This window comes from Lepidothrix coronata, unplaced genomic scaffold (assembly GCF_001604755.1).
Source record: "Lepidothrix coronata isolate B3197 unplaced genomic scaffold, Lepidothrix_coronata-1.0 Scaffold37, whole genome shotgun sequence".
NCBI lineage: Eukaryota > Metazoa > Chordata > Aves > Passeriformes > Pipridae > Lepidothrix > Lepidothrix coronata.
The window spans coordinates 6017739-6031810 of NW_016690217.1; the positions used below are offsets into that span (position 1 = coordinate 6017739).

The 14072-nt window shown below is 35.4% G+C and overlaps 1 protein-coding gene across 1 annotated transcript in view; it reads left to right on the forward strand.

Annotated features, from left to right (window-relative positions):
• RASA1 (RAS p21 protein activator 1) overlaps window positions 1-14072 on the forward strand; it is a 51692-nt gene that overhangs the window by 24792 nt on the left and 12828 nt on the right. Inside the window, exons 8-13 of the mRNA XM_017812685.1 lie at window positions 637-787; window positions 5309-5387; window positions 7593-7713; window positions 8874-9030; window positions 10573-10660; window positions 12984-13061. Coding sequence (XP_017668174.1) covers window positions 637-787; window positions 5309-5387; window positions 7593-7713; window positions 8874-9030; window positions 10573-10660; window positions 12984-13061 — 674 coding nt within the window. The remainder of the gene's footprint in view (window positions 1-636; window positions 788-5308; window positions 5388-7592; window positions 7714-8873; window positions 9031-10572; window positions 10661-12983; window positions 13062-14072) is intronic.

Here is a 14072-nt window from a genome sequence, read left to right on the forward strand (position 1 = left end):
CTTTTAATATTAGAGTGTGGCAAAACTTGCTTTTATGTCAGAACATATGTAGGTATCTTAAGAGTCTCAAATCCCTGTGGTTGTTACTTCAGTAGAAAACTACACTGGAGGAAAACTGTTGTGGCTATTAGTACTGTTAATGTAATAATTTTTGATTTAAATAATTTTTAAATAAATAAATGTGTAATCAATTATTTCACTTTTTGATGTCTTCTTCAAAACTGTGGAGACTAGGCTTTTATATACTTAAAAGAAAATATATTATAAACATGATTTGCACTTTCTGAAAGCAAATATTTCTTTAAATGAAAACATCAGTATTTTTCAGCCATATTGTTTAATAGCTTACTTTAAATATTGGAACAGAAATTCTTACTTTTTGAAAAGATTATCAACCCTTTTTTAGTGCTTTTTTAAAGACGTGGAAAAGATGATGTGGGCTACAACTAAACCATTTTTTATTAATTTTGGTGGCTTAGTCCTAGTTCACCTAGTTGGAGATCACTGCTGGAATTTACCTTACAGGCTTTGTATTTCTTCAAGTGTGCGATTCTTCCTAATTTAGGTGGAAATGGATTTAACAGGGGTTTATAGAGAACACTTAAGAAAATTAACACTGTTACGATATCTTTTCAGTTGGTCAGGTGTGCAGTTTTCTTGTGAGGCCTTCAGATAATACCCCGGGGGATTATTCACTTTATTTTCGGACCAGTGAAAATATTCAGCGTTTTAAAATATGTCCAACATCAAACAATCAGTTTATGATGGGAGGCAGATACTATAATAGGTAAGTTTTGATGGCAAAAGGCATTGTTTGTATTTTATACTTGTATAACTTGATTCTGTTTATAATTACTGCTATGCTTTTAAGACTATGGTTTTCTTTATAGAAACTATTTTCCCTAACTTCCTTGGTAGTTACCTGTTACTGAGCAAGTTCTTAAAGCTTAAAGAGCCCCAGTGTACCTTTTTTCTCTTGAAGTATTAGTCCTTCTGCAGACCAGTTCAGTCACACTGTAAATTGTGGATTGTAAGGGTCATGTGGATCCATAGACTGTGGATCTGTAATTAGGAGAATGCTGTGGGAAGTAGCTTGGAAACTACTCAGTGTGTTCTTGGCTATTTGAAAAGGGATAATAGAAATGTTAATTTTATCTGAGACAATCATTAGAGTTTTCAAATGATAGAAATGGGTATGCACAAGAAAGGGGAAAAATATCTTCATTGTTAGAAAAAGTTATCAAATTGCATTTTAATATGTGTGTTATACCTGGGAAAGAAATACAGATCAGTTCAGAGAGCAAATTTGAGATGTACTTGTTCTGCCGTTGGTGCAAAAATATAGTAATTTGTACAAAAAGAAAGAGAAATAATGAGATATGTGTCCCCTTTTGTGGAAGAAGCTATCAGTACACCTCCATCCTTGGTAGTCTTGTTTTTAGAGTTCCTGTAGGTGGAAGACTTCTCAGTAGAGAAAACTTGCCTTCCTCTTTTGATGGAGGTCATTGCCTGCCTCAAAAAATCAGCATTTTTCCAGTCTTGGTCACTTAGAACCAGGGCATTCTTCATCCCAGTAGAGAATTTCTCTCACTTCCAGCTTGGCTTCTGAGTGGGTAGACATCCAGCAGCTGGTGTGTCTGAGAAAATGTCGAGGTCTCCTCACTAAGAAGTTCAGTGGACTTTGTCATATGACTTCACATGGACGATGGTTTGAGGCTAAACAATTGGACCCTTATGAACCTATGCCTGTGCCACACCTAGGCTGCTTGAATACCTTCTTCATTAATCAGTCTGGCCTCCAGACATCCTCATTGAAAACCAGGCGAGCTGCAGTGTCAGCCTTTTGTGAAGGTAAATGCTCTTTTGCACATTTTCTAATTACATGGCTTATTAGGAGGACGATAGGCCAGGAGCCCTCACCCTAGGTGATGTCAAATTTATCAGCAAGTTAGTGGAACTCTTATTAGGCTCACATGGTTTTGCAGCATTAAATAGTGTTACTTCAGAAAGTTACTACATGAAGTTATTACAATTCTGCTGGATTTACTTAAGGCATGGATTACATTTGTCTGAAGGAGATTCTATGGTGTTGAACAGAAAACTAAATTGTGAAGTTAAGTAGCAGTAAGTTATGACAGAATGCTTTAAGCATTTATTTTTTTATTTATTTTTTTTTTTTTTTTTTAGTATTTTGGTACTTAGTTTCCAGAGATCTTCCTCACTGTGAAAGAGAATCTGATTCAGTTTTGTTGCATGTTTTGGAGGATTACTACTGTAATCACATTCAGTCCAACTTAGTATGTGTGGCAGGTTAGTAAATTTGCTGGAAATTCAAACGTGATGAAGAATGCAGTGCAAGATAAGGCCCCAGAATGAAGATGCTAACTTGCCCAAATTCTGTGATGTAAGATCTACTGCAGATGGCATGAATTAAGGAGCAGGAAAAAGTGAATAACTTTGTGGGATTTTAAATTCTTGTACTAGTTCAAAAATGTGGACACTGTAAGAAGTATTTTAACATGGGAAGACTAACGTGGTTTTGTTGTATTGACTAATCAGAAGAGTCTGAAAAACAATAGGTATTGAACAATAGGTATTGAATCCAGAACAGAAATATGAAAAGTGTGGATTTATGTGCAAGGTAATGAGACTACAAGCATTTCTTGGTGCAGTGAGTTCATCGTGGATTCTGTAAAAATGTAGTGTTTTTCTTCAAGGTGAAAATTTTGGCTGTGAGAAATGCTGCTTCTTGGTTACCTGCATCTGTTTGACAGTGTCCATTAACTATAAGCTTTTTTATATTAAGCTGTTTCATAAGTGCTCTCAAAGTATCTCCTTTGAAATCTGATTAGATCTTTACAAAATCATCCTTGATAGTATTTTTCGTATTCTCTTACAGTTTGGCGATTGTAATTGGGACAAAAGATAAAATGAAAACAACCCGCTCTTTGTTTGCAGAGTACTGATTACAGTTATAGTATCAATAAATGGTAGACTAAGATTTTCCATATAAAAGTAAAAAGTAAGTATAGTAAGGAAACACAAACCAAAAGAAGTTGTTTTATTTATTGGATATTTTGTATGTCAAAATGTGGGACCGAAATCACAATGACCTATACAAGCAACAGTATGTCTGCTTGTATTCCAGAAGAATTTGTCTTGGGTGATCATTTCATATTCTTTGCTGTGTAGGCCGACTTAATTTTTTCTAGTAACCTGCTCCTTTTGTGTGTGCTCCCACCATTCTTTATGTAAATTGCTTTGTAGAAGATAAGTATTTATTAGTGTTTCAGTAATTTTTCTAATTTTAGAACATGTGGTTAGGAAAGCATACCAGGCCCTTTTTCTGTCCTTTCATTTCCTCTATCTGCCTTCTTCCAAAATTTAACCTGTATAACAGGTGGCATTCAGAAAAAGCTATAAAATTAGAGATGATTCTTTGTTTCTAGAGATTCTGTGTCAAAGGAAAACTTAAAAAACATTGACTCAATAGTTTATAGAGTGAACAAGCTTTCAAGTTACCTTGAATTTTGATAGACAGCACAATTTGAAAGTTTAATAGACAACTGGAAGATAATTTTGATTCAACTGGTAGATTGATTGTATTGTGATGAGCTGAATGATATGGGTTTAATGTTTTTTGTCTTTGTAATTTAACAGCGTATAGAATTGGTATCACTTAGTACTGCTTTTTGTATTCTTTGTTATTTGAAATGTTTGCTGTTGTAATAACTTTCAAATCATACTTAAAAAAACATACTGTTCACGATGGTGAGATACTTTTCAAATCATGCAAGTAGCTGAGACCTGGGGAATGTAACAAGCCCTATGCTGAGCATTTTAAAATTACCAAAGTAACTGTAATGTAGTATTGAGATCCATTTCTATTTATGTCTTATAAACCAAGTCTAGCAGTTTAGTTGTTTTTTGTTTGGTTTTTTGTGGGTTTTTTTGTCTGTTTGTTTGTGGGGTTTTTTGGTTGTTTTTTTGTTTTGTTTTTTTTTTTAATCCAGGGTTATTTATGCCTTCCTTTACGTGGTTAGTATAAGTAGGATTTCTGTTCCTGTCAAATGCTGAAGAAGGCTATGATTCATTTTCCCCTAGATATGTTTTGTGGTCAGTGTGATTTTATGCTTGATGTTACACACGTTAGATAGCTCTGATCACTTGCAGATTCACATTCTGTAGTGTACATGTCTGGAGATACCTGGTATCTTCATTTCAGCATTCAGGCATTTGAGCTGTTGTAGTGGTAAGGTAGGTGACCATCTGAGTTGAGTGGGAGCAGAGGCTGCGGAGCCTCCATCAAGGCATGGAGTCTTAGTCTATATGGTACTCTTAACTAGAAAAGGAGTTTTAAAATACAACTGAGTTTATCCTTCAGCCCATATTAAAAAGTAGGAAGAAATTAGGCACCTGCTCCTTACACTGGCATTTTTAATCAAGGACGGAGAGGATGCATTGATGGTCACAGCAGTCCTGATTAAATGAGAGAGAAAAGTTATGCAATGCTGTTTTATTGATTACAAAACGTTGGCAGTAGCTATTGTTAAAAAAAATGACCAAGTCATTATTTTATGTCATGTTACACAGTTTAAATTCTTATGCAGAAAACGGCTTATGCAGCTCAGATATAATTGAAATTAATTATTTGATTTCACTGAAACTGAAACAGAAATTCATGTCATTCTATATACCTGAAAACTAAAAGTACGTGTGGGAAGATTGTTATATCAAGCTTGCACTAGTTCATAGCTTCAGAATTACAGAGAAAGAAAAGTGAACTAAGATGCCTTGATATAGCTTTATTTAGAAGGCTTTGAGGTTACTTTTACAGTATCAACTATTGTTCCTGTGTTGAACACATGCCTTGTTTGTTATCTTTGCACACACAGCCTAGAAGGAGATTGCACTTTGAGTATCTCCCATTCTCTTTCCCTAGTTACTCTAGGACCTGGAAAATTATTGCCAATGAAATAGCAATTTTCAGCCTAGTTGGAAAGTGGGTAATGCACATGTGCTACTTAAATGTGGAAAGTGCAGTGGCCTCATTTGGCATTTTAAGCAACTCATTAAAATATTTTGCAGAGTTTAGAATTAATATGTGCTGAATACGGTTTTGTGAACTTTCTTGACTTCAGTATATTAGCAAATTCTCATTGCTACAAGGAAGATTATGATGATTAACACTTGATTTTATTAAAACTCTGTGAGAAAGTTTTGTATGGTTGTATGGAAAAGCAGACTGTCAAACAGAGGAAAAATTAATGAGTTTAACGTTTCAATCTTCTTTTTCTTATTGAAACAGTATTGCTGACATCATTGAGCACTATAGAAAAGAACAGATTGTTGAAGGATATTACCTAAAAGATCCTGTTCCAATGCAGGTAAGATTTCATCTCTGAGTGTTTAATGTTGAAGTTACATACTGAATCATTATCAAATCAGTTTATGAGCTGCATTACAGCAGAGATACAGGTAGTTAAACAGCTTCATCTCCAGTTTTAATGTTTTCAGCTGGTCTGTTTCTTTTTATTTTATCCTCAAATGCATTCACGTACCAAAGGTTGGCTTGTAGTCAGCAGAAAATATGGTAAGCTCACTCTGTCCTGTTAGGTGTTCAGCCTCTGCTCTGTGCCCCTTGCTCTGGTCCCTGGCTCAACCATGCTGTGACTTAGTCCCACATTAGGGACTAAGGGAACCAGTCTGCCCTCCTTTCTTCTGTGTCTGGGTTTTTTCTCCTGTCAGAGGAAACCTGTACCCACAGAAAAGCTTCAGGGATGATTTCAGGTCTGGGATTGCAGCATTTGTTCTGGAGCACCCTTGCCCCATAGCAGATGTTGATTCTGAGAGACCACTAGTAATAAGCACACCACATCATATAGGTTTTCTTGAGCTTATATTTAGTTGTAACATTTACATGCATATTTTATTCCTCCTTTGTTCCCAAGCTTTCCTGTTTCAATGGTTAGAAATCTGCCTTCCTGTCCTCCCTAAATAGAGTAACAGTCAGTTCATATCCCTTTGGGAGATCTTTCATATTAATACGAGAACATTTCTTCTGTTCACCAAGCTAAGCACACCAAAGCTGATCCTGTCACTTTCTGTAATGTTCTTGTAGCTGCCCTGCTGCCACCAGTTTTGGTGTGAACTTGCCTTTCTTGAACACAGTGGACCAGAATAGTTTAGAGTACCATGTCATGGGTAATTCCCTTTCTTGTTGAGGAAAGCACTTAACAAATATCCTAGAAATACATGTAGTTTTCTGTGATGGGTTGACCCTGGTGAGCAGCCAAGGACCCACACCTTAGTTTGCTCACTCCCTGTTCCTGTGGGATAGGGGCAAAAGCAAAAGAACTCCTGGGTTGAGATAAATACACTTTAATAAGCAAAGGAAGGGGTGGTGGGGTGATGCAAAGGCCATCACTCACCACCTCCCACAAGCAAACTGTGTTGGTGTCCTCAGTGCTTCCCTATTGTTTGCTGCTGTTAACTCATGCTTATTAATGTGGTTGGAACAGAAAGCAAATATGAATTCCAACACTGCTCCTTGAAACACTTTACTAGTAACTTTCCTCATGTTCTGTCATTCCTCTTGAATCACAGCAGTAACTCTTCATTTTAGCTTTTTGCATATGTGCTTACAGTTCTTGTATTAATAAACTTTGCACTGACTAATTCTGCATGGGAGAGTACTTCAGATCCTTTTAAACTAGCCAGATACACTTGTGACTTTGTTTCAAAATATAGTGGTCAGTGATGCAGTTAATGTTCTGCTTTGTGTACCTCCCTTTCACATACCACTATGCTCCATTTTGAGGGGAAAAAAATTCTCAAGTTTTGCTTTCTTTTAGGGTCAGTCTGATTGACTTCCCACGTCTCATATGAAATTTACTTAAAAATATTTGTTGCTAGATTTGTTGTTTTGTGCACTGCTCCTTGTGTAGTTATGTTATGGAGACATCATCTCAGTTCTGTTCTCACTGCTTGACAGTCTTGCTTTTCATGTTTTCTTATGGATAAAGAACTTCTGCTGATCACCTTACTTGGTAAGGTCAGACTTAGCTTTGGTTTTGGCTATTCTTGTTTATTACTTGCATTTCCAGATCCTGCCATTTTCTGTGTGAATTTATCCTTTTTCTGTTTCCTGTTTCTGTTCTCTTGTCTTGAGTTCTGCTCAGTTAGGACATGTGAGTTCTAATGAGATTAATGAAGGACTGTGCCACTTTGAGTGAGTTGGTTCTGCACCATTTTTGTTGCTTCAGAGTTTATCCATGATTACTTGGGTCCATGACTAGACATCTAGCTAGAAGCTAGATATATCTTTGAAGACTTGCATAAATAAATTTAACAGAAATCAGAGGGAAAGATCCTGCTTTTTTCTGTCCATTCTGGAAATATGGAAATAGTTATATTACATTTCTAACAAGTGTTTTGTATGAAATATTATATTGCTTTGCTAAAATACACGAGAGAACAATAGTACTGAGTTGGTAGCATTCAGTAAGATGATCCTGGTTGCAACTTCATAGTATACATTTTTTAATGGCAGTTTCCAAGCTTAAAGTATGTTTTTCTTACATGTTTTCCAGCACCAAGAACAAGTGCTTAATGATACAGTGGAAGGAAGAGAAATCTACAATACAATTCGTCGGAAAACAAAGGATGCATTTTACAAAAATATTGTCAAAAAAGGTTATCTTCTGAAAAAAAGTGAGTTATGTTTGCTTCTATTACTTTTTTATTCTTAAAAAAAATCAGATAAGGATCACAAAATCATAGAGTATTTTAAATGGGAAAGGACCCATAAGGATCATGCTCCTCATGAGTCTACTGAAAGCAAAACCACATGACTAAGAGCATTGTCCAGATGCTCCTTGAACCCTGACAGGCCTGTCGCTGCAAGGATTTCCTTGAGGAGCCTGTTTCAAGGATGAGCTGCCTTCTCAGTGAAGAACTTTTGCCAACCTGAACTTCCCCTGCTGCAGCTTCATTCTATTTCCTTGTGCCCTATTGCTGGTCACCAGAGGGTGGAGGTCAGCACCTCCTAGTTGAACATGCATACTTAGTGAGGTTAGTGTAGTAATGGTACTAGAAAGAGCAAAATTGAAGTGGACAAAAGGTTCTAGAAAGTGTGTGAGGAGGATGAAAGATCTTTCCTTAAGTAGTTTGAGAATAGAAGGACATGATACCTGAAATTACATACAGTATAAAAATATTGGTTGGCAGTTCTGAAAAAAATCAGACCACAGCACAAAAACTAGGCATCCTTATCAAGGTAGTGTTCAAACTCACTAAATAAAGTATATCTTCATTAAGTGTTTGTATTTGTATATGTGGAACCAGCTAAACTCTTAGATATGGTTGTGTTTGGGGCTTGATTCTGATTTAAGTTTGCATACAATATATTTCCATTTCTGTTCTTCAGCCATACTGCTTTAAGATGCTGTAATGCAATCTGTTAAACATTGATCAGAATTTAGGAGTAACTTTCTCATATCAAGAGTCTCTTTAGTAATAAAAATATAATAAATTTGATCTACACTGTTATTATTTGCAATCTGTGTAGATACAGTCAGAACAGTGATAGGAGCTCACTGTTCAGGCAGCTCATAGGCACTTGCTTAATCCTGAAAATGTGTAAGGAACCTTTTGCAACTCTACCTGCATCTGCGAAGAGGGTCTGGTTTTCGTCACATGTTGTGTAAAATTGAGTATGTATGCTGATTTTATAACTCACGTGATTAACCTGTACATTGTTCTTCTGTTTGGAATTTGGCAAAAACTGTACTGCCCTCTTCTCTTTTCTTCATTTACAAAATTTACATGCTCTTTTAAAAAGTACTATAACTTTTTTCTTGACTCTTGTACAGGTAAAGGAAAAAGATGGAAAAACTTGTACTTTATATTAGAGGGGAATGATGCCCAGCTTATTTATTTTGAGAGTGAAAAACGAGCCACAAAACCCAAAGGACTAATAGACCTTAGTGTATGTTCCGTCTATGGAGTACATGACAGTTTGTTTGGCAGGTAGGACACTGGCTTTTTTTAATCGTATTGAACCAAGAATTGATAAAGAATTTTGTCAATTCAAAAAGTTCTACATTCTTTTGGTAGGTCTTTGAAAACTAACCCGGTTAGATGAAGTCTGTAAGTGCTTTTCTGTATGAGAACTAGTACTTTTGTTACATTTGACCAACTTAATAGTAAACTAGTTCATATGATTAAACATCCACAGGAAAATGTTTTTGCATAATTACTATATTCAGAGATAAGATTTGATGTGAGGATTATATCCTGTAATATTTTGATGTTAAAAATATGCTGAGAATCAAAAGTATTTCAGATATTATTAGTACTTACCAAGAAAGAGTTTACATATTTGTTCATTGGTAGTTACAAAAACAACTCCACTGGCCTGTATTATAGTGTTTTATAGAAGAAATAAGTGCATTTACTTATATAATAAATGATATAAATTAGAAATTCTGGTTATGCTAAGGATCTCGGTATTTATTAAAAATTCTACACACTCAACTTTTGTTTATTTTTGTGAAAAAACATGCTTAAAATTAGTGGCATTTCCTAAACTGCAGAGACTGGTGGGTTTTTTTATCTGTTTGGGTTCTTTTAAAATCTTTTCAATAATTTTGAAAAAAACCCTCCATCTAAATACTGAAATGAGGAGCATGTATGTAGATAAAGAGTATCTAAAAAAATTACTGATACGTTCCTTATGTAGGTTGACAATTATGCAGGCAGCTTTGGTGTGTATTGTAATAAAGGAACATTTTGGTTATGTTTCTTGAACAGCTTTCAAGAAACCCTGTGTTGTGGCTTAGAGTGTAGTTGGGCACTAGGTGGTACCACAGGTGTGTAGGAGACCTGTGGTAGCAGCAACTTAGGAAGCTGTTAGTGATGAACTACAGCTGAGACAAAGTTTTTCCTGCACTTCAGGTAACTGGTAAAAAACTGCCTTTGCTGTTTCCTCAGCAGTACAGTGAAGTCAGTACTTCTGTGACATTTAAGGTTGTATAGTTTTGTGTCACATATGCTAATGTTTGGTGTGTGGTCCAGTACATACTGCATTCGTCATGAGAGCTATGGGATACATTCAGATAGGGGATTTTCTAAGTTAATATTGTTTCCTGAAAGAACAAATCCTTAATGTATGATTAACTGCTTGTGAACTAATGCTGAACCTCTGCTGCTTTTAAACTCTCTAGGAATAGTCCTTGTTGATAAGTTTTTTCAGATGGCTGGTTTTTTTTCCTCTGACTGTAAGTCAGCATACATGCCTGTTCAGTATAGAACATTCTAAAAATTTATCAATACTCTGAAGGAGTTTTGAAGGGCCTGAGGAATCTTTTCATTGGAGTTCTTTCTCTTTTCGTGTTGTGATGATGACATGTAGATGAACAAAAATTGATGGAATATGCAGTGTTCCTTACAGACAAACAGCAGAAATCTGTTAATTCAGTGTAAACTTTGTTTTGGCACAGATCAAGGGAAGATGTCCGTTAATATGTGAAGATTAATAAAACTTACGTTTTTGTTTTGTTTATTTTTAAGGCCAAACTGTTTTCAGATAGTAGTTCAGCACTTTAGTGAAGAGCATTACATCTTTTACTTTGCAGGCGAAACTCCAGAACAAGCACAGGTGAGAGCTTTTGTTGCTAAGTGTAAAAAAGTAACTTTTTGTCTTGTGTTGTTTAATGATGCCCTTCTGAAACAGGAAGCGTTATCACAAGTACTTAGTGGTTATATTAGGAGGTGCTAACATGGGGTAGTAGCAGACTTGTCAGGGAAGAGGTTGGTGCTGAGAATCCAGCATCTATATTACGTGCTCTTTAGGGTTTTGGTTTGGACAAATTCTGGTCAGGTCCCATGGACTGAACTTCTATTATTTTCCATTCTGTGTTTCTGAAGAACATATACATTTCTTGACATAGTTCAATTCACTCTCTAGGACTTTTCCAGCATAGTAAGTAAGACTTTTACTTTAGACTGAAATAAATAAAGTGAAATGAAATGCTAATGCATGCATGTGTGCTCAGTGATCAAAGTATATTGAACACCTGTCTTTTGCAGTTGTTCGTCCTGTTTATAAATTGGTAGTTGTTCATAATCTTGGACCCTGATGGTGCATAAAACATAAAGTTTTCTGGTTTTATATGGTATCCTTTTGTTACTTGCTCTCTTAACAGTTATGTTCACTGATTAAAAATTGTGAGATAGGAGCCTACTTCTCTGAAACTCATTTTCCAGTAGGAGAGGATATCTAAAATGACATGATGTTCTTATTTATTAAGTTTTAAGCTCTGAAAGCCCTCAGATCTGAAGTATACCTGTTGCATCAGAAGTTTAAGCTTTGCATCTGATTTTATTTGAATGGAATTAAAATTGTTTAGAGCACTTATAATAGACTGCTATTCACCAGAGCATGAAGCCTATATAAATACAGTATTTTTCTTGTGCTGTATATAAAGCATAAATTTTCCCATTAAATGAATGCAAATTTGTGGAATTAGCTGAGGTGCCATCAGAATTGTGTAGTCACATTTGTCACACAGCTTTCACTGTACAGTCTTTGAGATGCAGTGTTTTGTATAGTAATTGAGAATATATAAATTAATATCCATGCCCCTTACTGCACATTAATTTTGTCACATCTGTAAAATCTTTTGTGTTCTAAAAAGTAGAAGAATTAAGAATGTGTTGAAGACAGAATATCCTGTCTTGTTTCCTGGACATTTAGTATAATCCTCTTTTGGTTTTGATCTTCTTAACAGGCTGCTTCACTGTATTTATACAAAATGCAATTTTTTCAGGTTTCTTTATAACATGACTTTGGCCCAGAAAAGTTTACAGATATTTCTTTCAAGAAAGCTCAGCTTTCTTTACTGTGTAACATTTCATAGAAGAATAGAAACTTCGTGGTGTGTAGCTGAAAGCTTTTCCTTCCGTGGAAGGATTTGAAAGCAGAAGCCTGACTCACAGAGTGGTCTAGCTGAGAATAGCTGCAGTACATATTGCTGTATTTTAAAAATGTGAAGGATATTGCAAGGGGTAAGATTGTAGCAGGGTTGTCGGGGTTTTAATGACATTGTTAAATTGTACTTTGAGAGTGGATGGCAGATCTTTGAGATACAGACTTAAGAAGGCTGTTGCTCAAAACCTGAATTTTATGCTTCACAAGAAATATACAAAATTTAATGGCTGGGGGACAGAAACTAGAGAATGAAGCTATAACATATCTTCCACCTTCCAAAGGCCCGTTGTAAAGCTTCCCTGTTAGCTTTTTCACACTGGGGTGACTTTTTCAGAGGTGGCCTGGCAAGTTGACAATGCCTCTTAGCAGCTTATTTGTTTTAAAAAAGTAAGTATATAGACAAAGGTTCTGCAGGCAGTTTGGTGTTAGACAAACTGTTTATTTCTATGACCAGAATGGAATCCATCCATCCATCCATCCACTCTGCTGTATGCTTTTGTGAGCAAACTGGGGAATGTTGGATATATGCTCTGTGTTTCTCTGTTAATGTTTTAGTTTTTGTTTGAAGTATACACAGTGTTATGACTCCATACAGGAGTACTGGAGAGTATAATCAGACTAGTTTGACTTGTTAAATGTAATTTTCTCAGAAGCAAAAAATTTTTGCTTAATTTTTTATACAATTTGTAATTTCATGTAGTATCACTAGACTGGAAGATTGGTAAAGGTCACACTGTATGTCCATTAGTAATGCTTGATAGTTATAAAAGAGAAAGTGGTTCAGATTTGCAAATCCTTTATGAGGTTTTGCTCAGTAAAGATAAGAAATTTGCTTTAATATTCAAATGTGTACTTTGGAATTACAAGAAACCTAGGTTTTGCTAAGCTAAAGTGAAATTTCAGATACTCTTCTTTTAAATATGTCTGTTCCACTGCAAGAAGCTGTGTCTGACTTGGTTCCGTTTCACGATTCTGTGTCCTTCTCTTTTAGGACTGGATGAAAGCTCTGCAGATGTTTTGCAGTTTAAGAAAAACCAGTCCAGGAACATCAAATAAGCGCCTACGTCAGGTGAAGCTGATATTGTGGGGTTGGTGGTGCATGTGGAGGAGTGTTTTGCCTCTTCGTTGTGAAATGATATGGATAAATCTCAGACTTTTCCTTTCAGTAGAAGTAAATCCTGAATAAAAGTGTAAAGATGTCAGCAACTTCAAAAATGTGCCTCATATGGGAAACTTCGAAAATCTATATGGCATGTGAACAAATTTTATAAAAATGTATATGAGATGTAAATAAAGTACTCCTTTAAATAATGATTTAATTTTCAATAACACGTACATGCCTGAACATTCTTGAGCCTTAATTTCTCTCGGCCTTTGAAAGTGCTGGAATTTCCTCAGAGACAGAGGACAGTCAGTCTTATACATTTAAGTCTGTAATGATTGCAGAATAATGGGGAAATACTTGAAGAATTCCTCATATTTTTAAATCTTAGGAACATTGAATGTAGTTGTTTTTTATAGGTAGTAGAGAAAAGAATAAAATGTGGAATAAAGAAAAGGAATAAAAAGGAATAAAATACAACATTTAGTTCTGAACATTAAAAATGTTTGGATACTTCTAATAAATGAACTAAATAAGGTGAATTAACAGATGAAGTGGCAGGTGAAATTGGAATCTTCAGACTGCAAAAGCAAAGCAAAAGGCAAAGACAATGCTCATCTACATAAAGGAGTACAATGTAATGGGTTGCACAAGAGAATTTTACATAATCTGTTAGGAAAGCACCAAATAATAAACCATTGTGTTTGGAATTGTCCATGGCTCTTACTCAAAGTGCCAGTCCTTGATTTCAGTAAAATCTTCTGTGCCTAGAAAAGTTATTTGAAAATCCTAATGCCCCAAAGATAATTTTAAAAGAACACATGATGCCTTAAAAATATGATATTTGTTTTCAGAACTTTAGTTACTCTTATTTTGTCACTTGTGCCTCTTAAAAATGTTCAGTACTCACATATTAACATTATCTCTGCACAGAGGATAAAAAATTCATTAATATGCTTTGTATTTGTACTTTAGCAA